This window comes from Mya arenaria, chromosome 7 (genome assembly GCF_026914265.1).
Source record: "Mya arenaria isolate MELC-2E11 chromosome 7, ASM2691426v1".
In the NCBI taxonomy this organism is placed as follows: domain Eukaryota; kingdom Metazoa; phylum Mollusca; class Bivalvia; order Myida; family Myidae; genus Mya; species Mya arenaria.
The window spans coordinates 30,502,000-30,529,617 of NC_069128.1; the positions used below are offsets into that span (position 1 = coordinate 30,502,000).

Here is a 27,618-nt window from a genome sequence, read left to right on the forward strand (position 1 = left end):
GTTATAAGGCATTCATAAGTATTTGTTTAAGATGTTCATCTTAAAACGACGTTCATATTTTTAAACTTTTGTAGAAAAAACATTTTTGGAGCTAACAATGAAAGGAGCTCCGTTTGGGATTTTCTGTGCTTTTTTGTTGGTAACAAACTGTGGTAAGTGTGGCACCTTAAGATATTAATAATCATGTTCTTTACACAGAAATTGAAATTTATTACGAAACTCAAATCGAAGAAATGTTTAAAATGAATGAAATTTCTTTTTTAAAAATTATAAATAAAGAATAAGTTATGAATGCTTTACGTTTTCGGAATATCTCATATAATGAGGTGGTCATTTGGTTATATATACCTTCGAAATTCGCTATCTCGAACCCTTTTATCTCGATGGTCCGGTTATGTCCAACTGTTTTCGATTGTCTTGGATTTATTTATACACTTTTTTGTTTGTCGCATATATAGAATGTTCTTTATCTCGAAGTAATACCCGTGGTCACTACGTCTTCGACTGCATGCATAATTGTGGGACAGATACAAAGAGTGTATGATAAATCGAAAAAATGAAAAAAGTTCGACATAAGCAGAACATCGAGATAACAGGGTTTGTCATAGCGGGTCTCGATTGTACATTATTATAGTGAGCATTCTAATTCATATTTTGCCCAAGGATAATAGGATTGGTACCGAAAGTCTAACCCAAAAGAAACAATATATCTTGGCAGTCACATCTACACTGGCCGTCCTGAAAGTTCAGTGATAGAGCGTTCGCTTCGGGTGCGGAAGGTCGCGAGGGCAAACCCAGTACCAGCAGCTCCCTTACCTAGCGCTCGGCATTAAAAGGGTAGTTCTGGGAAATTGATGTACCAATTAAAACCGAGGAAAGGTGTATCTCGTGTTTCAGTGTTTTCGACCCTCGCAAAGAGCTAGGGTATCGCACCCGGATCTCTTGTATCTCATTCTGTTTATTCAAGTTTTTTTCATATCCGGTTTACCTGGGAATTACAGAAACTTCTTTTTAAGGTGATTTACGGCATTTTAGCAAAATTTAGGTCATGATGGTGCCACGGAGGGGTCAAGTCAAAATACGGCCAAAATGCGCGAACTGACTTTGAAAAACTTTATTCACGAAAAATCCCATCTAAAGTTTTCTAAGACAATTTTGATTGTTTTTGTAGTAGTCCAACTTGAGTTATTTCAATGGCAACTAGGCCAAATTTACTCCAAACCTGTTTACAGTCGAACCCCGTTGGCTCGAAGTCTCAGGGACCGGCGAAAATACCTCGAGTTTCGGGAAATTCGAGCCAAGCGGGAATGCTTAGCTTTAGTTGAAAGAAATCGGTCCTTTACATCCAGTTCGAGCCAACGACGAAATCGAGCTAAGCGAATTCGAGCCAACGGGGTTTGACTGTATTTTGAGTTCAGCGGAGTGTAAATATTTCAAATTATATCTAAAAGATTGAAATCTCCGTTTGATTGTATATAGGATTTCAAAGCGTGTGGTTCGATTAAATAAAGACAATGCCAAGTTCATCAATAAATCAAGGACGAAAGGTGAGTCGGCTAGTTTAAATACAACCATTGTTTGTATCAAGATATATTTTAGTATAACGAACAATGGGGATATGTCAAATATTTGGACAATATCATACAGGCTTAAATTGAGTCTACGGTGGTTTAAGTAAGGGTTTGAGGTTGATTTTCGGGACATTTTTTATACGGGCTAAAATTGAGTCTACGGTTGTTTAAGTAAGGATTTGTGGTTGATTTACGGGCCATTATCATGCAGGCTAAAATTGAGTCTACTGTGGTTTAAGTAAGGGTTAGGGGTTAATTTTTGGAGCATTTCCATGCAGGCTAAAATTGAGTCTATGGTGGTTTAAGTAAGGGTTTGGGGTTGATTTACGGGCCATTATCATGCAGGCTAAAATTGAGTCTACTGTGGTTTAAGTAAGGGTTTGAGGTTGATTTTCGGGACATTTTTTATACGGGCTAAAATTGAGTCTACGGTTGTTTAAGTAAGGATTTGGGGTTGATTTACGGAACATTTCCATGCAGGCTAAAATTGAGTCTACTGTGGTTTAAGTAAGGGTTTGGGGTTGTTTTATTGGCCATTTCCATGCAGGCTAAAATTGAGTATACGGTGGTTTAAGTAAGGGTATGTGGTCGATTTATGATGGTGAAAAATCGAGAGAGACGGTTAAGCCAAAAACGGTTACATCATTTTTTAGAATCATGCAAAATTTAATACCTCCGTCTTAACAAGAGAGAATACGATGTTTTCTATATTAGGCCGACTTCTTTGAAATCAGACTCAAATATATCACTTAAACCAGCGTAGTTTCACTTTACGTGAACTTCTATATCATAACGAATTGTGTTTAGTTCAAACTGGTTAAACGTGAAAATAATTGAAATGCCATCTATAATATAACGTTTCACAAATTGTGTTTGCTTGCTCAGGCTGTAATTGAAGAGTACAAAGCCATTTGAAATAAGAACCGAAAAGATTACTATCAAGTACTAAATTCAGCTTTTCATTTTCACTAAAGTATATGTAAATTTTATTTGCGCACATTGAGTTTTTCTTTATTCAAGTTTAAAATACGGAGATAAAAATTAAATAAGAACTGGAGACTTTGCGGCGTTGGTTTTTGCATACTTTGTGTGTGTTTTTATATTGATGTTTTACATATATATATATATATATATATATATATATATATATATATATATATATATATATATATATATATATATATATATATATATATATATATATATATAAATGTCTTGGATTTTTTTTAAATAATGCATTCTGGAAAGAAATATTATGTTGACCACTAAATAGTAATAAAACACATCAATAACATTCGACGCTGAATATTGTATTAATTATTACCAATTATATTAAATAGTTCAATTTCTCGACATGATTTCGCTTGAACCATTCTAACAAACAGCAAACATCAGGCGATTTCCCATTGAACTTGTTCTTCATTTCTAAATTTATACAAAATATTATTGGACTAATATTAATATTTAATGCCATATTTTAAAAAAGGCTCCTAATCATGTTTTGATCATCTAAAACATCAATACGTATGTTTTGACAACTTCTTATCAATTAAACACAATTGCGAAATCCATTTCCTATTGTAAAGAATCACATTTCAATAACGCACTAGGTTTTTCAATTAAATGAATACTCCTAAGTATTATTCGCAAGTCGTTATAAAGCATTCATAATTATTTGTTTAAGATGTTCATCTACAAACAACTTTCAAATGTATTTAAATTTTTGTGAAAAAAACATTTATGGAGCTAACAATGAAAGGAGTTCAGTTTTGGATTTTCTGTGCTTTTTTGCTGGTGAGAAACTGTGGTAAGTTATTTTTTCTTAAGATATTGATAATCATGTTCTTTAAAATTGAAATTTATCTTTATTACGAAACTAAAACTAAAGTATGTTTAAACTGAACCAGAAAGTGTTGTTGTTTTTTTAAATTATAAATGAATGAGGTAGGTATGAAAGCTTTAAGTTTTCGGAATATCTCATATTAATGAGGTGGTTATTCGGTTATATATACAGACGAAATTCGATATCTCGAACCCTTTTATTTCGATGTTCCGGTTATATCGTACTGTTTTCGATTGTCTTGGATAGCTCAAATAGAATGTTCGTTATCTCGAAGTAATACCCGAGGTCCCTACGACTTCGACATAGCGAGTTTCGAATGCATGCATATTTGTGGGACCTAAACAAAGAGTGTATGATTAATCGAAAATATGAAAAAAGTTCGACATAAGCAGAACATCGAGATAACAGAGTACGCCATACCGGGTTTCAATTGTACATGATTAAAGTGAGCATTCTAATGCAGCTTTTGCCCAAAGATAATAGGATCGTTACCGAAAGTCAAACGCAAAAGAAACAATATATCTTGGCAGTCACATCTGCACTGACCGTCCCGAAAGCTCAGTGATAGAGCGTTCGCTTCGGGTGCAGAAGGTCGCGAGGGCAAACCCAGTACCAGCAGCTCCCTTACCTAGCGCTCGGCATTAAAAGGGTAGTTCTGGGAAATAGATGTACCAATTAAAACCGAGGAAATGTATTTCTCCCACCTCAGATAAGTAGATCCAATAATTTAACCATGCTAGAAATTCTTATCTTGCCCACGGGCGAAGATAAAATGCCCGTATGGAACTCCTTTTCAATGGTCACCACATCATAATTACCTCCCTTGTTGAAGACTGTCGTCTGTAGCTTATTGGAAACCTTGTCTTGTGGCAATATTTAGAACGCTAATTAATTATTTCTCGCTTCAAATGTCACCATAAAATAGTTTTCACGCACCTTTTAAGAAATAATGCTTCACTCTCCTTAGAACTATTTAAAGACCGATTTGACTATTAACATAGTCTGTGTCGATTGTGTAGAGGTGTCGATTAATCTTGAGATGGTCAGACGTATTTTCTCGCGGTCATGAAAATAAACAAAATTTCGAGTTTGTAGTCGAGCTAAGGACTTAAAAATGGTGATTTTTAATCTGTGAAGTTACTTGAAGTGTATATGTTTGAAAATTGTGAATTTGAGGACTTACAAATGGATGATTTTGGACATTTGGTGTTTTCTATGTAAGTACTATCAAATTGTATACTGCAGAACTTTAAAAGGGACACATACGTATTGTTAATTTTATAAATGAATACATATGGAGCACTGTACGTCTACGCCCACGCCTGTTGGCTCAGGGCCGGTCGCCAAACGTAACCTTTCACTTTCTCCATCGGAAATGGACCTGCCAACAGACAATAAAAAGTCAAGGCCTCATGAGTCTTTTGACATTTCGAGCATTCCAGAACACTCCACTGACACTACTGCTGACGTCAGTCCTTCCATAAAGCTTTCTCAGCATGACATTACTGTCATATCAGATCATCTAAAGGCTCTTTTTCTTGTTGAAATTCAGAGTTCTATTACAACTGCAGTCGAATCTGCGGTTGATTCCCTTATTCCAAAGGTAGTAAGCAAAATCAATCAAAATCTTATCAAGGAGCTTGATACCATAAAGTCGGAAAATAACTTTCTGAAAGTACGGGTATCAGAACTCGAGTCAAGAGTCGACCACTCCGAGCAATATAGCAGGAGAAACAGCCTTCGTATATCAGGCATAAAGGAGGCCGCTGGGGAAGTCACCGACGATATAGTCATATCTATGGTGTCGGACTTGGGAGGCTCAATCTCCTTGGATGAGATCGACAGGTCGCATAGGGTCGGAAAACGATATGTACCTGGGTCATCACAGGGGACTGATCGGTCTGCTCGTACGATTAGACCACGTGACATTATAGTAAAATTCACGTCTTACCGCTCGCGCCAGAAACTGTTTAATATTCGAGCCAATGCAAAGGGGAAGGAACTATATAACAAGGTCTTTATTAATGAGGATCTATCTAGAGCGCGAAGCAACGTGTTCTTTAAAGCTAGGCTCCTCGCACGCAAAGGTCAAATTCAAAGTGCATGGACGTCTGACGGCACTATTTTGCTTCGTGACAACGACATGAACGTCCACAGAGTCACGAAAGCGAACGACCTTCTTAAGTTTGAGAATTCGACAGTGCTTCGCCCAATACCCCAACAACAGTCGTATGCGTCTGTTCTTTCGGCGGGCTCCCAGTGACTAACCATCTCTAGTGTTACGTTTTATTTTATCTGAAGTATATTAGATACATTGCATTAAATTTACCATGTACTTTTATATCGATAAACACTAATAACGGTACTTACTGTTCAACAGTAAGGCTTTCATAGGTCATGAACTAGCACAGGTGCGTAAATCGAGGATTTATTTATTTAAACCACTTGGTCAGTAAAAGCACCTAAGTACATGAAATCGTGCTAAACTACTTAACGGTAACATGACCCGTTATAATATTGAAACAGTATTTGTACTGAACAAACTAACATGATCATTGTAGTATCTTTACAATTTAGCATGCTTTTACTTAAATATCTTCAATCCATAGTTTATAGTTTTGAATACCCCATCATCTGTTGTATTATTATTAATGATGTGCATTTAACCTACATCATATATATTCCGACTTCTTGCTTCAATTTTGTTTTGGAAACAGTATACTTACAAATTGATTTAACACACATGTAGTATATAAAATTAATTCCGTATATATTTAAATGTTTGCTTTTCTGGTTTATATCGATTCTTACCAAAACATGTGTACTATAACTTTAAAATATATGCCTTTAACTTCCTGCATAATTTGAGCTCACTGTATGATTTAATTTATTGAAACAGTATTGTAACGTACCAAATTAATTGTATCATTGTTAACCTTTGATCAAGTTAGTATATAACATATACTAATATTATTTGGATGCACATCATTGCTTCTAATCTGTTGGTTGGTGTGTGTCTATACAAGGTCAATGGTTGACTGAGTCGCATCTAACAATTTATTGTTGTGGGCGCATATGTATAGTTACAACACTTAATCATTACTTTGTCGTAGCTATTAAGTGTTTAGAGCCTATTTAATACATATATATATATATATATATATATATATATATATATATATATATATATATATATATATGTATATATATATATATATATATATATATGTATATATATATATGTATATATATGTGTATATGTGTATATGTATATGTATATGTATATATATATATATATATATATACATATGTAACTACTTTGTACTATAACTAATTATGAACCGATCACTCACTGCATATACAGTCCATTTGTTTTTGTTACAAATTATTGAAACTTTTAATTTAGCATATAGGTATATGTAATTCTTTGTACATACTATTGTTGTTTACATCAACATCTGTTAACACTTCAGTTTTTCAGAAATTTGTTATTAATCATCATTTTTAAGGACCAAGGTTTTATTACGCTCTTAGGTTCTTCCACATGACACATCACTTTTTTTTGTTTATTCTTACTTGTCACATTTCTAGATCTCCATCATTCTGTAAACTTTTCTTTTCTTCACACTTTGGTCTTCATACTCCTTGCCTTATGATAGTATATGGGTACTCGCCAGTAACATTTAATGTCGTCAACCGGATATCGGCGGTGACTTTGTTTCTGTTTCTTATCCATTCTGTTTCATGAACGCACTGTGTAATAATTGGTCGTCGGTAGCCGGTTTGACAAAGTTATACGTCGGGGGATATTGGAAAATCAGTATAGTTTTAATATTTTCCATCCCAATCCTATTCAACGTCTTAGCCCTGTTTTCTCTAAAGGCATACCACGTTTCATACTCAACGCCAACCACTGGAAAAAAGATCCAGCCTAATGTAATAAAACTCCGTTGTAACGGGTTATGGTTTGTAGCCGTCTACTCAGTTTTCTCTGCCATTGTATTTGAATTATGGATTGTCCAGCTCATATTGTTATCTGGTGATGTTCACCGTAATCCTGGTCCCGATTCATTTTCATCATGTTCAACAGAATCCAGTTCAGATTTATCAAAACTCCTCTTGTCACAACATCACGTCTCATTTATCCATTACAATGTACAAAGCCTGCAAAACAAGGTTGATATACTTTTCTCTGAACTGAATGGATTTGATATTATAGCTTTTTCTGAAACATGGCTTAATGAATCAATCTCTTGCGAAGATATATCTTTCATTGGTTATCACACGGTCGAGAGACGTGATAGACCAGGCGACAGTCATGGTGGTGTTTGTGTATTTATCAAGGATAGTATACACTTCACTCGCCGCCTAGACTTAGAAATCAATTGCCTGGAAAGCATATGGGTCGAAATTACTTTGAAAAGCCGTAAGCGTTTACTATTTGGGACATTTTACAGACCACCAAACTCATCTAGCGCGTATTGTGATTCTATAGAGGACTCTGTGGGACTTGCCATTGATACAGGAATCAGTGATGTCATAATAACTGGTGATTTTAATTACAACTCAAGCAACTCAAGTTCTTCCAGGCGTATTCAAACCTTATGTTCTGTCTATGGACTTTCGCAAGTTATAACCGAGCCGACCCACTTTACTGAAAATACCTCATCCACACTAGATCTGATCTTCGCTTCAAACACTAATAGCTTAATATCTTCGGGTGTTGGGGATCCTTTTCTCCCATCCAATATTCGGTACCATTGTCCTATATTTGGAATACTTAAATTCGCTAAGTGTAAGACAACCTCGTTTCCGAGGCAAGTATGGTTTTACGACAGGGGTAACTACGAGGAGCTACGAGCTCGTCTCGACAATACTGAATGGGACTCTCTTTCTGATCCAAATATTAATACATACACTGGCAATGTAACTAACGCAATTTTGAATCACGCCAAAAGATGTATCCCAACTAAAACAGTCGTTATTCGACCAGACGACGTTCCCTGGATGACTTTGCATTTAAAAAATCTCATTCGCAAGCGTAAACGGTACTATAAAAATGCTAAGAGTAAAAACTCAACACTACTTTGGGATAAGTTTCGAAGTTTTCGAAACGAAACCACTCTGACCATTCGGAGTGCAAAGGAAACTTACTATTCTAATCTTTCAGAAAAGATTTGTTCTGGGTCTGTCCAATCTAAAGGCTGGTGGACGATTTTAAAATCTTTTCTTAATCCTCAATCTAAGCCATGTATCAATGCAATTCAAGATCCCACTAACGGAGAACTGTGTCTAGATGACGCTGATAAAGCTGAACTGATCAATACACATTTTAGAAACCAATCTTTATTAGACGATAGTGGTCATGTCATTCCGCCGGTAAACAATCGCTACGGTAATAATAATCTTGATAATATAACTTTGCTACCAAGTGATTTCACCGACATTTTAACCTCCCTCCCCATAAACAAAGCCTCAGGTCCTGATGGAATAAGCAACCGAATACTAAAAGAATGCTCGCACTGTTTAGCTCGCCCGCTGTGTGCCCTTTTTAATACATCTCTTTCTACCGGTCAGTTTCCCAAGCAGTGGAAAGATGCCAATGTATGTGCAGTTTTCAAAAAGGGAGATCCGACACTTCCTGTAAACTATCGTCCTATTTCCCTACTTAATACAATGGAAAAAGTGTTCGAGCGGGCAGTATATAAACATTTTTTTAACCATCTTCGTGATATAAACTTTCTAACCTCGTTTCAGTCAGGCTTTCGGCCAGGTGACTCCACTGTTAATCAACTTACTTTCCTTTACAACACTTTTTGCAAGGCATTAGATGATGGCCTTGAAGTTCGAACAGTATTTTTTGATATTAGCAAGGCGTTTGATAAAGTTTGGCACAAGGGTTTGCTTGTGAAGCTTCAAGAAACAGGTGTCCATGGCAACTTACTATCGTGGTTCCGTGACTATCTCAGTAATCGTAGGCAACGCGTAGTTCTCCCTGGCTCCAGGTCTAGTTGGGCCCAACTTGAGGCCGGTGTTCCGCAAGGTTCCATTCTAGGTCCCCTTTTATTTCTTATATTCATAAATGACATTGTTGTTAATATTGGTAGTAATATTAGGTTATTCGCAGACGATACCAGTCTATACATTCTGGTTGATGAGCCCCTGAGGGCCACTGAAATAATCCAGAGGGATATTCATAGCATAAGTACTTGGGCTGATAAATGGTTAGTAACCTTTAACCCTGCAAAAACTATGTCAATTTTGTTTTCCCGAAAACGACAACCTCGTTTCTACCCCGAGTTAACTATGTATGGTCAACAAATTTCAGAAACTAACTCGCACAAACATCTTGGTTTGGTCCTCTCCAGTGACTGTACATGGCACGAGCACTTTGAGTACATTAGAAGTAAGGCCCTCAAACGCATATGCATCATGCGAAAGCTAAAATTCCGTTTGGACAGAAAATGTCTAGAAATTATCTATTTTTCATACATTCGCCCAATTCTTGAATATGCTGATACAGTGTGGGATAATTGTACAGACTACGAAAAAAATGAACTTCAAAAGATTCAAAATGAGGCCGGTAGAATCGTCTGTGGGGCTACAAAGCTAGTATCTATTTCCGTTCTTCACAAGGAACTGAGCTGGCCTACTCTTTCAGAAAGACGACTCAATCACAAACTATGTCTCTTCTATAAAATGGACAACGGCCTTGTACCTGAGTATTTATCATCCCTTACACCCCAAACTGTTGGTTCTCATAATTATCCACTACGCAATGCATCTAATACAAGAACGGTTATGTCACGTACTAGTTCTTACTTTTCCTCTTTCCTTCCTTCTTCTGTACGTGCATGGAATGAACTTTCTCGGGATGTGCGGGACAGCCCTTCTATTGCTTCTTTCAAGAGATCTATTTCAAATCAATCTTCAGTCTGCCCTCCATACTATTACAACGGTAGCCGTCGCTTGCAGGTACTCCACGCTCGACTGCGTACTAGTTGTAGTGCCCTTAACTATCACCTCTTTTGCAAAAACATAATAATTTCTGCTCTATGCGAATGTGGTGAAGTTGAAAGTAGCACTCACTTCTTCCTGCATTGTCCCTTGTATACGGATATTCGACAAACCTTAATTCGTGATATGTCTAGAATCACACGTGTTGACATTGATATCATTCTCAACGGTGATCCTACCCTTAACAACGAGAGCAACTCAAAAATCTTCAGTTTTGTTCATAGCTTCTTACAAAACTCGAAACGCTTCTGATTATGCTATATTCCCAGACTTGACCCTTTCTACCAAACGGTACAGGTACCCAACTATCATCAATCTAACTATCATCAAACTTACATATACTCTCGCTCTGTCTACTTTTTTTCATCCATCCATCTTTTTTTTGTTACCCAAATCATCATTTTTATACACTATTTCAAACGCTTTCTTTCGTTCTCTTAAGATAATATTCTGCATGTTTTCATTAACAACATATATACATGTAATTAAAATTGTCTAACCTTCTCATTACTCTGCATAACGTGTAACTTAATTCTCACGGAGAGAAACTTTATAAGCTATGCTTTCGTTTCAATCCGATTCAATATATTAATGCAAATACTTAAATTATATTTAACGTGTATTATATGTATATAGAGATATGTTGAATAAAATATGTTTAAACCAACATAGTCTGAATCAGTGCGCGCATATCCATGACAACCACGAATTATTGGATATCCACACGCAATTTTTTTCACTAAGCACAAAAGAGTGCCAGCAAAAAAATACATTTTTACTGAATTTTGATTAACTGAGGTGGGAGAAAAAGCATCTGCCATAGCTACTCGTGTAAGACAGCTTCACCCCAACCCTCGCGCAGTGTGTTTTGCGGAAACTCGGTAAACCTCGTTTCCACAAAATACCCTACGCTCGGGTCGGGATGAACCTATCTTTCACTCTCGACCATGGAAGATACTTATAATCTTGCCCAAGGATGAAGATAAAATGCCCGTATGGAACTCCTTTTTAAAGGGCACCATATTGTAATTACTTCCCTTGTTGAAGACTGTCGTTTGTAGCAGAACGGAAAATCTTGTCTTGTGGCAATATTTCGAACGCTTATTATTTATTTCTCGCTTCAAATGTCACCATAAAATAGTTTTCACGCACCTTTTAATAAAAAATGCTTCACTCTCCTTAGAACTACTTAAATTCCTATTTGACTATTTGCATAATCTGAATCACTGACCGCATATCCATGACAACGCAATTATTTTTACTAAGCACAAAGGAGTTCCAGCAAAAAATACATTTCTACTTAATTTTGTTCAACTGAGGAGGGAGAACAAGTATCTTCCATAGTCCCTCGTGTAAGATAAGTTTATCCCGACCCTCGCGTAGGGTGTTTTGCGGAAACTCGGTAAACCTCGTTTCCGCAAAACACACTACGCTCGGGTCGGAATTAACCTATCTTACACTCTCGGCCATAGAAGATACTTATAATCTCGTGTTTCAGTGTTTTCGACCCTCGCAAAGAGCTATAGTATGGCACCCGGATCTCTTGTATCTCACTCTGTTTATTCAAGTCTTTTCATATCCGGATTTACCTGTGAATTACAGACATTTCTTTTTCATGTGATTAACGGCATTTAAGCACAATTTAAGACGTGATGGTGCCACGGCGGGGTCAAGTCTAAGTACGGCCAAAAAGCGCGGACTACTTTTGAAAATTTTATGCACGAAAAATCCCATCTTAACTTTTCTACGACAATTTTGATTGTTTTTGTTGTAGTCCAACTTGAGTTAATTAATTCAATATCAACTAGGCCGAGTTTACTCCATACCTAATTATTTTTAGTTCAGCGGAGTATAAATACAACATGTATCTCAAATTATATTTAAAATATTGAAATCTCTGTTTGATTGTATATACGATTTCAAAGCGTGTGGTTCGATTAAATAAAGACAATGCCAAGTTCATCAATAAATTAAGGACGAAAGGTGAGCCGGCTAGTTAAAATACAACCATTGTTTGTATCCAGATATATTTTAGTATAACGATCAATGGGGATATGTCAAATATTTGGACAATATCATACAGGCTAAAATTGAGTCTACAATGGTTTAAGTAAGGCTTTGAGGTTGATTTTCGAGACATTATTATACGGGCTAAACTAGAGTCTATGGTGGTTTAAGTAAGGGTTTGAGGTTGATTAATTGGACATTATCATGCAGGCTAAAATTGAGTCTACTGTGGTTTAAGTAAGGGTTCGTGGTTGATTTACGGGCCATTATCATGCAGGCTAAAATTGAGTCTACGGTGGTTTAAGTAAGGGTTTGTGGTTGATGTAGGGGACATTATCATACAGGCTAAGATTGAGTCTACGGTGGTTTAAGTAAGGGTTTGTGGTTGATGTAGGGGACATTATCATACAGGCTTAGACAGGGTCTACGGCGGTTTAAGTAAGCGATTGTGGTTGATGTAGGGGACATTATCATACAGGCTAAGATTGAGTCTACGGTAGTTTAAGTAAGCGTTTGAGGTCGATTAACGATGATGAAAAAACAAGAAAAGAGTAGAGGCCGTATAGCCAAAAATGGTGACATCATTTATTGGAATTATGCAACATTTAATACCTCTTAACAAGTGATAATACGATGTTTTCTACATTTCGCCGCCTCCTTTAAAATCAGTCTCAAACATATCACATAAACCAACGTAGACTCACTTTACGTGAATATCCATATCATGACGAATTGTGTTTATTTCAAACTAGTTAAACGTAAAAATAATTGAAATGCAATCTATAATATAACGTTTCACAAATTGTGTTTGCTTGCTTAGGCTGTAATTGAAGAGTACAAAGCCATTTGAAATAAGAACCGAAAATATTACTATAAAGTACTGAATTCAGCTCTTCTTTTTCATTAAAGTATATGCAAATCTTATTTACGCACATTGAGTTTTTTTTTAAATACGGAGATAAAAAATAAATAAGAACTGGATACTTTGCGGCGTTATTTTTTGCATAGTATGTGTATGTTTTTATATTGATGTTTTATATATATCTATATTAATGTATTAGAAATTTTTGAGAAATAATGCAATCTGGAAAGAAATATTATGTTGACCACTAAATATTAATAAAACACATCAATAACATTCGACGCTGAATATTGTATTAATTATTACCAATTATATTAAATAGTTCAATTTCTCGACATGATTTCGCTTGAACCATTCTAACAAACAGCAAACATCAGGCGATTTCCCATTGAACTTGTTCTTCATTTCTAAATTTATACAAAATATTATTGGACTAATATTAATATTTAATGCCATATTTTAAAGAAGGCTCCTAATCATTTTTTGATCAAATAAAACATCAATACGTATTTTGACAACTTCTTATCAATTAAACACAATTGCGAAATCCATTTCCTATTGAACAGAATCACAATTCAATGACGCACTAGGTTTTTAGATAAATGAATACTCCTAAGTATCATTCGCAAGTTGTTATAAAGCATTCATAATTATTTGTTTAAGATGTTCATCTAAAAACGACGTTCATATATTTAAACTTTTGTAAAAAAAATAATAATATGGAGCTAACAATAAAAGGAGTTCCGTTTTGGATTTTCTGTGCTCTTTTGCTGGCGAGAAACTGTGGTAAGTTTTATTTTTTAATATATTAATAATCATGTTCTTTAAACTGAAATTGAACTTTATAACGAAGGTAAAAATTGAAGAAATGTTTAAACTGATTTTTGATTTTTTTCTCAAACTTATGAATGAATGAGGAAGTATATGTATATATACAGTCGAACCTCGCTTTGTTGAACTCTTTTTTCTCGATGTTCCTGTTAGGTCGAACTATTTTTCGATTAAACAGATTCCTTAATTTGAGTGTTTGGTCTTGCTATTATTAAGCTATATTACACTATTTTTTATTGAATACTTTAAAATAGAAGTTTTAGGTTACAGACCACTAATTTAATTTCATGTGTTGTCCAATTTGCGCGCTAAAACACTGAGTTCTTGTGTTTCACTACCCCAGACACTATATATTAGAAAAAGGGTTTCACTTTTGTACTTAATACTAAATAACATAAGAATATAATTAGCTGAACATAACCACTATATATTCGATAAAGTGGCCATTTCCGGCTAAAGAATACGAACACTGTGGTGAAAATGATGAAAGTAGATAGGGTTTATCCTGCATGTTCAGCAAGCTGCACAACCTTTTTATTGTATGCCCTCCTTTCTGAACCAATCAGGGGCGCTAGATTTTTAAATCTTTTTTTTATTTGTGAAGAATCGTAACTTTTTGCTGAAGACGACTCTTCATGATTAAGATAATTGCTATAACTGCGCATGCGCATATAGCTACGCCTACTGTTTGCATAAAATTATGTAGAGCGTAAATTTAGTGTAAATATTAATTAATATGACGACACAATATCTTGGGGGAGGGGGAGGGGGTCATGCAGTGCTTGACAGGTCTTTTTGACACACGTTATGATTTTTAAGCTGTTACATTTTTGGGGGGCCTAACCCTCCCTTAGATTACTGATTCAGGAAGAAATTACTTCTAAAAATAAACTCTAACCTCAACAAAAATGGAAAGTAGTCCATGGTCTGATATGGTATAACCCTGCTTTACTTACACTGTCATGTTTTAAAAAGAAACGAAAAAACACACACAATAACACATGGAACTCTGAGTAGTAATTTTCTATTTGATGTTATTTGCCCTTTATCAAGTCAGCCCTTTCTATTTGATGTTATTTGCCCTTTTTCAAGTCAGCCCTTTAATTCGCTTAAGAAATAGCATACTTATGTTCGGCCATACAGAAAACACAGCGATCAAGCTATTTCACCTTACAATATCATTTTGTTCATACAGCACCAGTGGAAGGAGTTTATTCGGCCGCACAAGAAACAGCGATACGCACGGCTAAGTTGGATACCAATTATGATCCAGTATCGCGACCAGCCGATACAACAGAGGTCAAAATCGGCCTCAACGTCCTAGCCATTGATGAGCTGGTTTGTTAGTTTTATATAATAATTTTAAAGACATTATTCGTTTGTCAAATGCATGCTTAAATTACGATAAGTGCAACTGACGGGGTTTTCACATTCCTTAACACCAACAGGTGGATCACTAATTATTGTATTAAGAGTACGCTTAAACATAGAGGGCATTTCGTGGTTGTTCAGTTTTTAAAGGTCTACCCCCGCCCTATAGTGGCTGCATTATGGATTGAACCTGTCACATTCCCTCGTGTGACTGAAACATATTTTTTAGGTAAAAGGGGGAGTTTTACTCCCACTGTTTTGTTGGATGTTTGCCAAACGAGTTATGTTGTAACCCAAATGCCGCGAGCCCTACAGTGAATGACATCTAGAGTCTTCCCACAGCTCTGACGAGAGCATTTCGTTTCTTGCAATATTTATTATATGTTTTGTTTTGTTATTATGTATGTTTTGTTTCGTTATTTTCATCTTTCTACCGTACGAAAACACGCATTATTAGGAAAGTGTGCGTTTTCCCAACATGAGATGAATACGATGAATACTATGCAGAAATGCTATATTCCATTATACTTTCTTTGTATTTTGACAGGACTTAAAATCTCAGAAGTTGACGTTAGCTGGATGGCTTACTATGGTAGGTTTATTTTACATGAGTATATGTTTATTGCCGACATTTATTCTAAATACCATTTCAATAATTGGTACTTACATGTTTATTCAAAATAAATAGAATATATGAGCACAAAAAGGGAAAGTCATTTACGGCGATCTCTTTGAATCCTTGTTCGGAGGCGAATAAAAGCGAGTCTTCGGGGTAAATGAAATAGTGTCTTGTGATTGGTCGAAAATGGAACTTTATAAAATATTCTTAAATTCTGACGCAGGTGTTTCTAAATTTGTAAAGAAACATAAAATTGGTAATGCATGACATTGAACAAAAAAAAGGTTTTAATAAGTATAACAATGTTTTCAATAATGTACGCTAGTTGTACTTTACATTGTTCTAGGAATGGGAGGACAATGTTTTCAATAATGTACGCTAGTTGTACTTTACATTGTTCTAGGAATGGGAGGACAATGTTTTCAATAATGTACGCTAGTTGTACTTTACATTGTTCTAGGAATGGGAGGACAATGTTTTCAATAATGTACACTAGTTGCACTTTACATTATTCTAGGAATGGGAGGACAATGTTTTCAATAATGTACGCTAGTTGTACTTTACATTGTTCTAGGAATGGGAGGACAATGTTTTCAATAATGTACACTAGTTGCACTTTACATTATTCTAGGAATGGGAGGACAATGTTTTCAATAATGTACGCTAGTTGTACTTTACATTATTCTAGGAATGGGAGGACAGCCGTTTAGCGTACACTAAAGCTTCCTATGACGACATCGAAAGTGCCTTCGCTCAACCGTCCAAAATATGGAAGCCAGAGGTAGTCATCGATAACTCGTAAGTAGAAAATATGTTAACGCCAGGGGCAATATTCATCAAACAAGTTATTTCCTAAAATAGGTCATTTTCTAGGTTAATAATCTCGCTCATAATGATATAATCGGTTCATAACATATGCAATATGTTATTTTCAATAATTTGTAACTAGTGAAATAGTGTTTCTTTACCTGTTACACCATACTTTCTTTGTATAGTATTTATGATATAGGGTGGCTTAAAACACAGCGCTGCTACTTTGGTTAGCACGGGCGGTCAGAATTTAAAGTTAGGGAGAGCGTAACTTGGAAAAATAACGTTGGGATACATGTTTTATCATACATTTTTCTTCTAACAGTCTGGAGGATTTAGGTGTCGTAACAGATAGTTCGCTGCTACTGAGATTTGACTATCTGGGACTTGTGGAGTGGGAGCCGCCAAGAGCATTCAACGTGCATTGTGAGGTAAGTGATACCATAATGTAATTACATATGCACGCCTTGTACCAACATATTAACCAAAATTATGTATAAGGTACATACATCAAGGAAAACAAGAAAACTGCTCATTGACACTGTCAGTGAAAACTACCTAATTGACACGGTCAGTGAAAACAACTGCCTTTACACAGTCAGGGCAAACTACAGTATTGACATGGTCAGTGAAAGCAACCTCATTGACACTGTCAGTGAAACCTACCTCATTGTCAATGTCAGTGAAAACTACCTCCTTGGCGCGATCAGTGAGAACATTATCATTTGCACGGTCAGTGAAAACTGCCTCCTTCACACAGTCAGTGAAAACTACCTCCTTCACACAGTCAGTGAAAACTACCTCATGACATAGTCAGTGAAAACTACCTCCTTCACACAGTCAGTGAAAACTACCTCCTTCACACAGTCAGTGAAAACTACCCCCTTCACACAGTCAGTGAAAACTAACTTCTTCACACAGTCAGTGAAAACTACCTCATAGCATAGTCAGTGAAAACTACCTCCTTTACACAGTCAGTGAAAACTACCTCATGGTATAGTCAGTGAAAACTACCTCCTTCACACAGTCAGTGAAAACTACCTCATGGCATAGTCAGTGAAAACTACCTTCTTCACACAGTCAGTGAAAACTACCTCATGGCATAGTCAGTGAAAACTACCTCATGGCATAGTCAGTGAAAACTACCTCATGGCATAGTCAGTGAAAACTACCGCCTTCACACAGTCAGTGAAAACTACCCCACGGCATAGTCAGTGAAAACTACCTCCTTCACACAGTCAGTGAAAACTACCTCATGGCATAGTCAGTGAAAACTACCTCCTTCACACAGTCAGTGAAAACTACCTCATGGTATAGTCAGTGAAAACTACCTCCTTCACACAGTCAGTGAAAACTACCTCATGGCATAGTCAGTGAAAACTACCTCCTTCACACAGTCAGTGAAAACTACCTCATGGCATAGTCAGTGAAAACTACCTCCTTCACACAGTCAGTGAAAACTACCTCCTTCACATAGTTAGTGAAAACTACTTCATTGACACGGTCAGTGAAAACTACAGGCACTAGTGTATAGCGCTGTCACCCGGGTTATTTAAGATGTGAGTTAAAACGACCCAAACAGTCATGCTTAGCAATACAATTATCTTCTTGTTAAGCTGAAGTGTTGTAATATGTACTTATTTTGAACAGTCTCATAGGGCAGTGATTACGAAATGTTTCAGTTCTGAGTTCAGACTCAATATTCAAAATTGGAAATCTTCATGTAATTGCAAAACAAAGCAACGATGGTGAATTATAGTTAAATGATTTACTATTACTGACATGAAATTTTGTAAAAGAAATAAAACAAAGATGATACTTCGATAAATGCTTTTCGGAGTCTTAGTCTAGACTTGGACTTGAGTCTGTCATTAATCATGGCCCCAGGAACTCAAAGTTGGGTTGTTATGTAAATTATTCTATTTAAATGCATAATTTGATGCCAATGGTTGACACTGAAATCCACTACAGTCGAAACCCGTTGGCTCGATATCGCTTGGCTCGATTTCCTCGTTGGCTGGAATAGGATGTTAAAGACCGAATTTGTTTTACGCTTTGTAAATATTTCCGCTTGGCTCGATACTCGCGAGGCTCGAAGTAATTTGGCCGGCCCCTGGGATATCGAGCCAACGGGTTTCGATTGAATAAACCATTGTTATGAGTTGAACATTTAATGCATACGACTTTATCATTCACAACATCTCCAGGTGGACATAACCTACTACCCCTACGATGTGCAGGGCTGTTCCTTGAAGATTGTGGGCTGGGGATACACCGCTTCTGAAGTCAACTTGGTTCTTCCCAGCACGCCCATCAACCTGGAAGACTTTGAGTAAGTACATTTCGACACGACTTACTAGCCTACGATGTAAAGGGATGTTCCTTAATGTTGGGCTGGAGATACACCGCTTCGGAAGTCAACCTTGTCCTTCCCCCAAGTTTGTAAGGACTATATGTTATTTTTTCAATGATTTATCTCGTGATTTATCTCGTAAAGACATATCATTTTTGTTGAACAGTATAGAAAATAGAGGTAAATTTTAGGTGCGAAGAGATTATTGATGATAATTTTTAAGTGTGAAAATTAGCGGTTGGGAAAGTGGGAACAAACCGATTCAAAACAGCGTTTTGCAATTCGAGCAAATAAGATAAACACACGTTCTATTTTTAGAACCCATGGCGAGTGGGTGGTCTTACGAAGCGAGGCTACAACCTCATCTATCGTGGAAATCTTGGACAGTGGTGCAACAAGGACCTTCCCAGTGCTGGAATATAAACTGATCATAAGTATGCTTAAGTTTTAATCACCTTCTCAGTGATCTCCCCTGACAAGCAGGAAAGCTTCGGGCAGCCCCAGCCATTTTCCAACGAAAACATACTCGTGTGTATGCCGGTATATCAGAAGCAGTAGTTCGTAAAACATAAATAATAATATTAATTAATTGTTAAGTTTTATCGTGTATTTTGTATGACTAGGTTTAAATTGATGCTAGTCAACGGTTTTCTTGCATGAATAATAAAAATTCCCCAGAGAAAAATCATCAATTTTAACTGCATAATTGAAATTACTACGCAATATACTGGCAGCGTAGTTAGACTTATATAATTCCGATATTGTAAGCCGTTCATAATATCCACCCGAGGTTATTTTCGAAGGATAATGGCCGAGAAATTCCGATAGCTTTTAAACCTTTTCAATTATTCAAGGTGTATGGAGGTAAAAAAAAAATCCACAATCAAAGATAATTTACAATCTATGTATCACGTGATATCTATCCATGGTCAAATAATTTGCATTGGATCAGTGATTACTTTACTTAAGGGAAGTTACACTGCGTGGAGTTTGCAAACGTATATGCTGTCTTGCCAAATGTATATAAAATAATTCGTGGAATATCACTTCTTAAGTAGCAAAGGTTTAACTCGAATAATTAAAATCAACACTCATTGATGGACAATCGGCACACCTCGGCAATCTCCGCCATACGACTTGCCCTATTTCAATCGGAACACCTCGGCAATCTCCGCCATACGACTTGCCCTATTCCAATCGGAACACCTCGGCAATCTTCGCCATACGACTTGCCCTATTCCAATCGGAACACCTCGGCAATCTCCGCCATACGACTTGCCCTATTCCAATCGGAACACCTCGGCAATCACCGCCATACGACTTGCCCTATTCCAATCGGAACACATCGGCAATTTCCGCCATACGACGAGCCTTGAATGTATGCCGGTGCACAAGTAGATCGTAAAATTAAAATGGTGGCGACGAAAATTTTGTGTCTGCCTGTACTAGGTTAAATATCAGACAAGGGACTGGTTGCCTGAAAACTAACAATGCAGCACAGAGTCTGGTCTACTTGTAGCGTTGTTAAATATAAAGAAATCTTACATGGTAAACCGTCCATATACATCCGAGGTTGTTTTTGATGAATTGTTTTGAAAGAAAATGGCCAAGAAACTTTCATAGATTAGTTTGAATAAATGCTACGTGTTTTTCCTTGTTGTTTTTATTGTTTTGTGACATAAACAGCCGGGGAGTTCCGAATGGGTCGCCGTATGGCGGAGATGGCCGAGGAGTTCCGAATGATTAAATGCAACTGGGCTTTTCTCTGTTATTTCTATTGTTTTGTGACATAAACGGGGGGAGTTCGAATGGTTCTTCGTATGGCGGAGATGGCCGAGGAGTTCCGATTGGGTCTTCGTATGGCGGAGATTGTCGAGGAGTTCCGAATGATTTAATGCTACTGGGCTTTTCCCTGTTGTTTTCATTGTTTTGTGACATAAACGGCCGGGGAGTTCCGAATGGGTCCTCGTATGGCGGAGATTGCCGAGGAGTTCCGAATGATTAAATGCTACTGGGCTTTTCCCTGTTGTTTTCATTGTTTTGTGACATAAATGGCAGCAAAGTCACTAACTTCTAAATTAACTTCTAGAAAATATTCTTTACAAAATGTGTCATTCAATTATGGGTAGGTAGAAACTACGGTGGCTTTTTGGTGACTATTGTGAATTGTTGTAATCTCGTTCCCACGACAAAGTTGTTTTGGGTCACTACCTTGTTATCTCTTAGTCGTGGCCACAACATATAAAGTCGTGGGGACGAGTTAGTAAATCGTGGCCACGACATAACTAAGTCCTGGCCATGAGAAAGACTTATAAGTCGTGGAACGAGATAGTAAGAGGCCGCGAATAAAACAAATGTTCACATATATCATGTCTTTGTCACTGTAAGAAACTTTCTGTTTTTCGATTAAATGTTCGTAGAAATCGGGGTTTTATCCTAAGTCGCATTAAAAAACCATGTATAAAATTATGAACAGTTTTAAATACAAAAAGGTCTTTAGTTGTAATGATATTTCTCTAAATACTTTCTTAGTATAAGTTTTTATAACAACGATCACTTTCAGGACGCCGAACGGATTTCTACAATCTGAACGTCATGATGCCGGTGATTGTGACGTCATTGCTGGTCGCACTTACGTTCATCGTGCCGTTTGAAAGCGGAGAGAAACTATCATACGTTTTGACGGTGTTTCTGGCGTTAGCCGTGCTTCTGACCATCACATCAGATGCCCTGCCACCCACTTCGATTACAGTATCAGTTCTCGGTAAATTTTGATTCCCTTTTGGAGTTTATACTTAATTAATGTTTTGCTCCTATGGGTGGGGGATATATGGAACCACAGACTGTTGGTGATACATAAAGATCGAGATTGCCTTATTGATAATTCAACCTTTAACCGTTACTAACGCTATTTAAAATATCACTATTTGAGCGCATATCAACATTGGTATAAGGGTCCCGCTGTCAGTATTTTAGTTTTAACAATCCATTATTTATCACGCTTCATCTTGTCATTAAAATGTGTATTTTACGTGCATTACTGCAGATTCTAATTGTGTTTCTTGGCAATATGCTTTCGAAGCGTTTACATATTTTTTTACTTTAACGAAGTTCCAAAGAAACGATTTCTCTTTCATGCTCATATATTGAATTCATCATGCTTGCATTAAGGCTTTCATATTTGTATATTGCCTTCCATGTTTGTATCTTGTCTTTTATGCTTGTATGTCGTCTTTTATATTTGTATCTTGTATATCATGACTGTATCTTATATTTCATGCTAAATCTTGTCTTTCATGTTTTTATCTGGACTAACATGCTTGTAACTTTTTATTCAGGTTTGTATCTTTTATTTTGTTATAAGTGATTGTTTCTTATGCTTGTATTTTGTCTTTTAAGCTCGTATCGCGTCTATATTTGCTTATATTTCATGCCCTTATTGTGTTTCTTATGCTTGTATTTTATCTGTTTTGCTCGTATCGTGTATGTTATGCTTGTATATTTATTGTATGCTCGTATCATTTTTATTATGCTTGTATCGTGTCTTTTATGCTTATATCTTGTATTCCATACGTGAACCGTGTCCATTATGCTTGTATCGTGTCGTTCATGTGTGTATAATATTATTATGCTTATATCTCTTATCGTTCATGTTTGTATCTTGCCTTTCAGGATTGTATCTTGGAGTAATCACAGTTCTCGCAGCCGTTGGAATACTTCTAACAGTCCTACTCCAATTGATGTACCATACCGAGGGTCGTCCAAAATTAACTGGCGTCCATGGATGCGTTTTAGCCGTCACCAGATTCGCAGCGAGGGTTGTGTGTTCAACTAAGCAAGAACTGCTGACGTCACGTGTAAGAACACAAAAAGTAGTCCCGCTTTCACAAACGGACTTGAAAAAAGCATCGCCGGCGAAGAACGATGAGGAGACCATGTCGCTGGGAAGAGACACGGATTTGGCTGACATATCATGGTCTGAGATAGCGATCATCTGGGACAGATTTCTGTTTGTTATTTTTATGGCTGTTACTGTGATCATGAATATTTCCTTCATTATAGCTCTAGTAGCTGGTGGGAATTCTGATCAGGCGGCGTAGTTTTTGGAATTACCGTGAAATTAAAGATTACAATATCATTAATATGCATTCTAACGATCAAAGATATCAATTATTATTGAGTTTAATATCTAATGAATAAGAATGGCTTATTGTTCAGAATTTTGTTAAAGTTAACAACTTTGTTAACTTTTTCGTTGTTAACGTTCAAATCTGTATTTCTCTGGAAGTGTCATGGATACACTTGAGGCAACTGTTTAAGCTGTACGTTTTTGGTTTATTAAAATACATGAGCACATCATAACATATTTCACCTTTCAAAGTTAACATTGATTTCGTTTGCAAAGATGTTAACTTAAACAACGCTCTGAACAATAAGCCATTATCAAGATACCTACAAAAAAGAAGAACCAAAAAAACTTAATCAGCTAACTTATAAAACTAACTGTATAATTATATTACATTTTTACCTTTTTAAAGCTGCATTCTCACAGATTGACCAATATGACATTTTCTTTTTCTTTTTTTCACAAAATCAGCTGATTTTGTCATCAATGCTTTCAATTCAGTCATATAAGATAAATCACAATAGAACATATCGCAATTGTTTGGAAAGGTGCCAAAAATTTCATTTTTTCTTAAATCGTTAGTAACGCCTTTAGCCATAAAACATCAATTTTTGATCGCAGATATCAAATCTGCCAACTGATCTTTTATATATTGTTTATTGTGGAAAAACATATACAGTAGGCATAAGCCCATGAGTACAGTATACAAATACAATGGTTAATACATTCATATGGTTGGCGATGAGTATTATGTACATGTAGTAAGATACAGCGAAAGGAGAGTAACTTGCAATACAATAAATAATAATTATTTCAGGCAGAACTCAATGTTTGAGTATTAGCAACGCACGTACTAGTATATATATATATAAAATAGTAAGTTTCTTGCAGCAAATGCTTTATGACAAAATGTTGCTAATTTTTTCAAAACAACACAACTTTCTGATTGTAATAAATCTTTGAACTTTATAAAATTAGCGTTGGTACGGTAATATCTATTTATTAGTGTTTGTCTTAGTTCAATGAAACATTCACATTCGAAAATAAAGTGAAATTCATCTTCTTAAGAGTTACAATAAAAACAGACTCTTTCATTAACTGGAATAGGTGTAGGTTTGTTCCGTCGACCTGTTTCTATACAAAGTCTATGTGACGAAACACGTAATTTAGTTAATGAGATTCTATACTTTTCAATGTTAACAATATCTAAATATGGTTGAAATTTAAATTCAGCAAACAGTCTATACGTTAATGCTCTACTTGAACTTTGTATATCTGCATTCCATTCTTGCTTATATTGGTCACTTATTCTTAGTTTTACATGGTATAGAAACAAATTCACATTTCCTACGGTCTGGAATAACCATGCATCGTTAAGTCCTAACCGTTGTTATATGTTTCTAACATGCTTTGCCCAAGATGGCTTATTTGGATAAATATCTAAGTCATTTAACATCATATTATATACAAGTTTAGCATACTTTATATCTGATGTACATATAATCTTAGTCCAATATCTAATGACATTGTACATAGTCCTATTTTTACATGGCATCTTGCCCAATTCACCATAGACAAAGACATTTTGTGTCTGCAATTTGACTCCAAGTAACTGCTTATAAAATCTAAGGTACAATCTCTCTCAGACTGGTGCATTAGAATATCCCCAGATTTCACTACCATAACATATCACTGGGTCGATAAGTTTATCAAATAAATCTAACCTGTGACTAACAGAGATGTATGGAAATTAAACAAGATATGACTTCATAGTGTAAATTGCTTTCATGGCTTGACCAGCTATTCTTTCAAAGGCCGTATTAAAAGACACACCTGCGGTGAACACAATTCCCAAATAATTAAATTTATAAACAATTTCAATTTCTTCATTGTTATAAGTAAATATAATATTACCTAATCTCCGTCCACCTTTTATAAATATCATGATTTTAGTTTTACTGACATTTACTTTTAGCTTCCATCTATTACAATATTCTTCCAATATAGATAAACCATTTTGTAGTCCCTTTTCCGTTTCAGAAAAAATACATATATCATCTGCATATAAAATGAGATATAGTTTTAACATACCAATATCAATGCCATCATGGCCTTTCACGATTAAAGTTTCTTCTAAGTCATTTAGATACATAGCAAATAAAAATGGGGAAAGGCTTTCCCCTTGCCTTACACCTAAGTTGCAACTAAATTCATCACTAACCTTATTATTGCTTTTAACTCTTGATCTAACATTTTTATACATATTTCTAATAATATCATAAATTTTTCCTCTCAATCCTAATTTGATAAGCTTGTAAAAAGGAGTTTGTCTTTCAATATAATCAAAGGCTTTTGTAAAATCTATAAAGGCAACAAATAACCTTTTATTTTTGTTTAACTAATGCTGTAAGAGTCCATGAACAACAAAAATATTATCCACAGTACTCATTTTCTGTCTAAAACCAGCCTGTGCTTCAACATATACATTATAATTCTCTGTCCAGCATGTTAGTCTGTTATTTATTATCTTGGAAAATAATTTTCCCAATGTACTAAGAAGAGTGATTCCCCTATAGTTTCCAGGGTCTTCCCTACTTCCCTTTTTAAAGATTGGTACAATATAGCCTTCAGTCCACAAGTCTGGAAAATATCCTATATCAAACAATTTATTAAACAACTTATGTAGGTATTCAAGTACATTATTGGGAGCATATTTAAAGAATTCATTAATGACATAATCAGGACCTCCTGAGCGCCCAGGTTTCAATTCTTTACAAGCTTTATTAATATCTTTTAACAAGATCTCTTGATTTAGTTTTATAAGCAGTCTTATATCAACGGTTTTCAGATATTTACACAAAATTTGGCTCATTCCATGACGAAAAATAAAAACGGTCAATCTGTGAGAATGCAGCTTTAAGACATTACTGTTAGCATGCAGATACTGCTAAAACTTTGCTGATATATATGTCATGTACAACATTGAGCCAGATAGTGCCACAACTACGAATATTATGTGATGAATTATTTTTACTGCTGATATCAAATCGGAATTGTTTGTTAACAAATATTGAGATTATAAAATGTGAAATCTTAAGTATGATTATGAATCACGAAATATGACGTCACGACGCATCTCATTTAACACGTATTCCTTCGTTCACTCTGTTTTTCATTCGGTATTTCTTTTTCGCCATTGTTTATGATAAATATGTATAAATTTATATCATCATAAACAAAAATGAACAAATTCATTCATTTGATCGTTTATTCATTGGTTTATTCACTTTTATTCATTCTTCCATTTAATTTTTAAGCATCACAAATTATTTACATTTTTTAACATTGTTATTTCGGGTAAATTCTTTTTGCTGTTAAATGAAATAAAAGCGCTTGTTTTGAAGCAAAATCTCATGTTTTTCATAATGGATGGTTATGTTCAACGTTTTCTTTACTGAGTGTAGTTTATTAAAGAAATAAAGCAATTTACGTTAATCAACTCTCGCTTATTGTCAGTCGTTGGGACCTCGGAAAATACTTAGAGAAAGCGAATATTCGATATAACCGATATACAAAAAAGTGTATGATTACACGTTGATATATATAATTATAAACATATGTGTTGTTGACGATGTACATTGTACAAGTCAAAATAAACTGTCTGTCTGTCTGTCAAAATTAATCGAAAAAATGAAAAAACCTTTGACATAACCGGAACATCGATAAAATTGGAGTTCGACATAGCGGGTTTCGGTTGAACATGATTGTAGTGATCATTTTAATTCAGCTTTTGCCCAAAGATAACAGGATCGTTACCGAAAGTCAAACACAAAAGACACAATACGTCTTGTCTTTTTTATCCATGTTTATTGTCCTGACTTCACTTTTTCGTCTACGATACTTGAGTGTTTGAAGTTCAAGGCTGCTATTCAATATAAGTCCTTATTGGTTCTAAGAAAGATGTAGCTAATTGGACTCCTAGTTATTAATAACTGACCATTGGAGTGAATGAAGTCAATGATGTATGACCATACGATTAACTTTGAAGTCGAATATTGAATTCCACTCCAGCGGCCACCTGATATAAACGTGATTTCGAGGCTTTGCAGTTCAACGTTGCGCATCGTTAAGCACGTTTCGACTGATCGTTTACGAGTATTTGTAAGGATATGTGCGCAATAAATATACTTGTAGTTGGATGTTTTTGC

At 35.7% G+C, this 27,618-nt stretch overlaps 1 protein-coding gene across 2 annotated transcripts; it reads left to right on the forward strand.

The window, feature by feature from the left end:
- Positions 1-26,808, forward strand: LOC128241497 (neuronal acetylcholine receptor subunit alpha-3-like). 2 transcript variants are annotated; one of them, XM_052958450.1, is made up of 9 exons: positions 1-152; positions 15,327-15,469; positions 16,050-16,094; positions 16,810-16,919; positions 17,257-17,362; positions 19,139-19,263; positions 19,603-19,718; positions 21,848-22,048; positions 22,957-26,808. In XM_052958450.1, the coding sequence occupies exons 1-9, from the start codon at positions 98-100 to the stop codon at positions 23,382-23,384; spliced, it is 1,329 nt and encodes a 442-aa protein (XP_052814410.1). In that variant the 5' UTR covers positions 1-97; the 3' UTR covers positions 23,385-26,808. The 2 variants fall into 2 exon arrangements, with proteins under 2 accessions (XP_052814410.1, XP_052814409.1); XM_052958449.1 differs by lacking the exon at positions 1-152 and adding an exon at positions 13,985-14,086.
- The last annotated feature ends 810 nt before the right edge of the window (positions 26,809-27,618 follow it).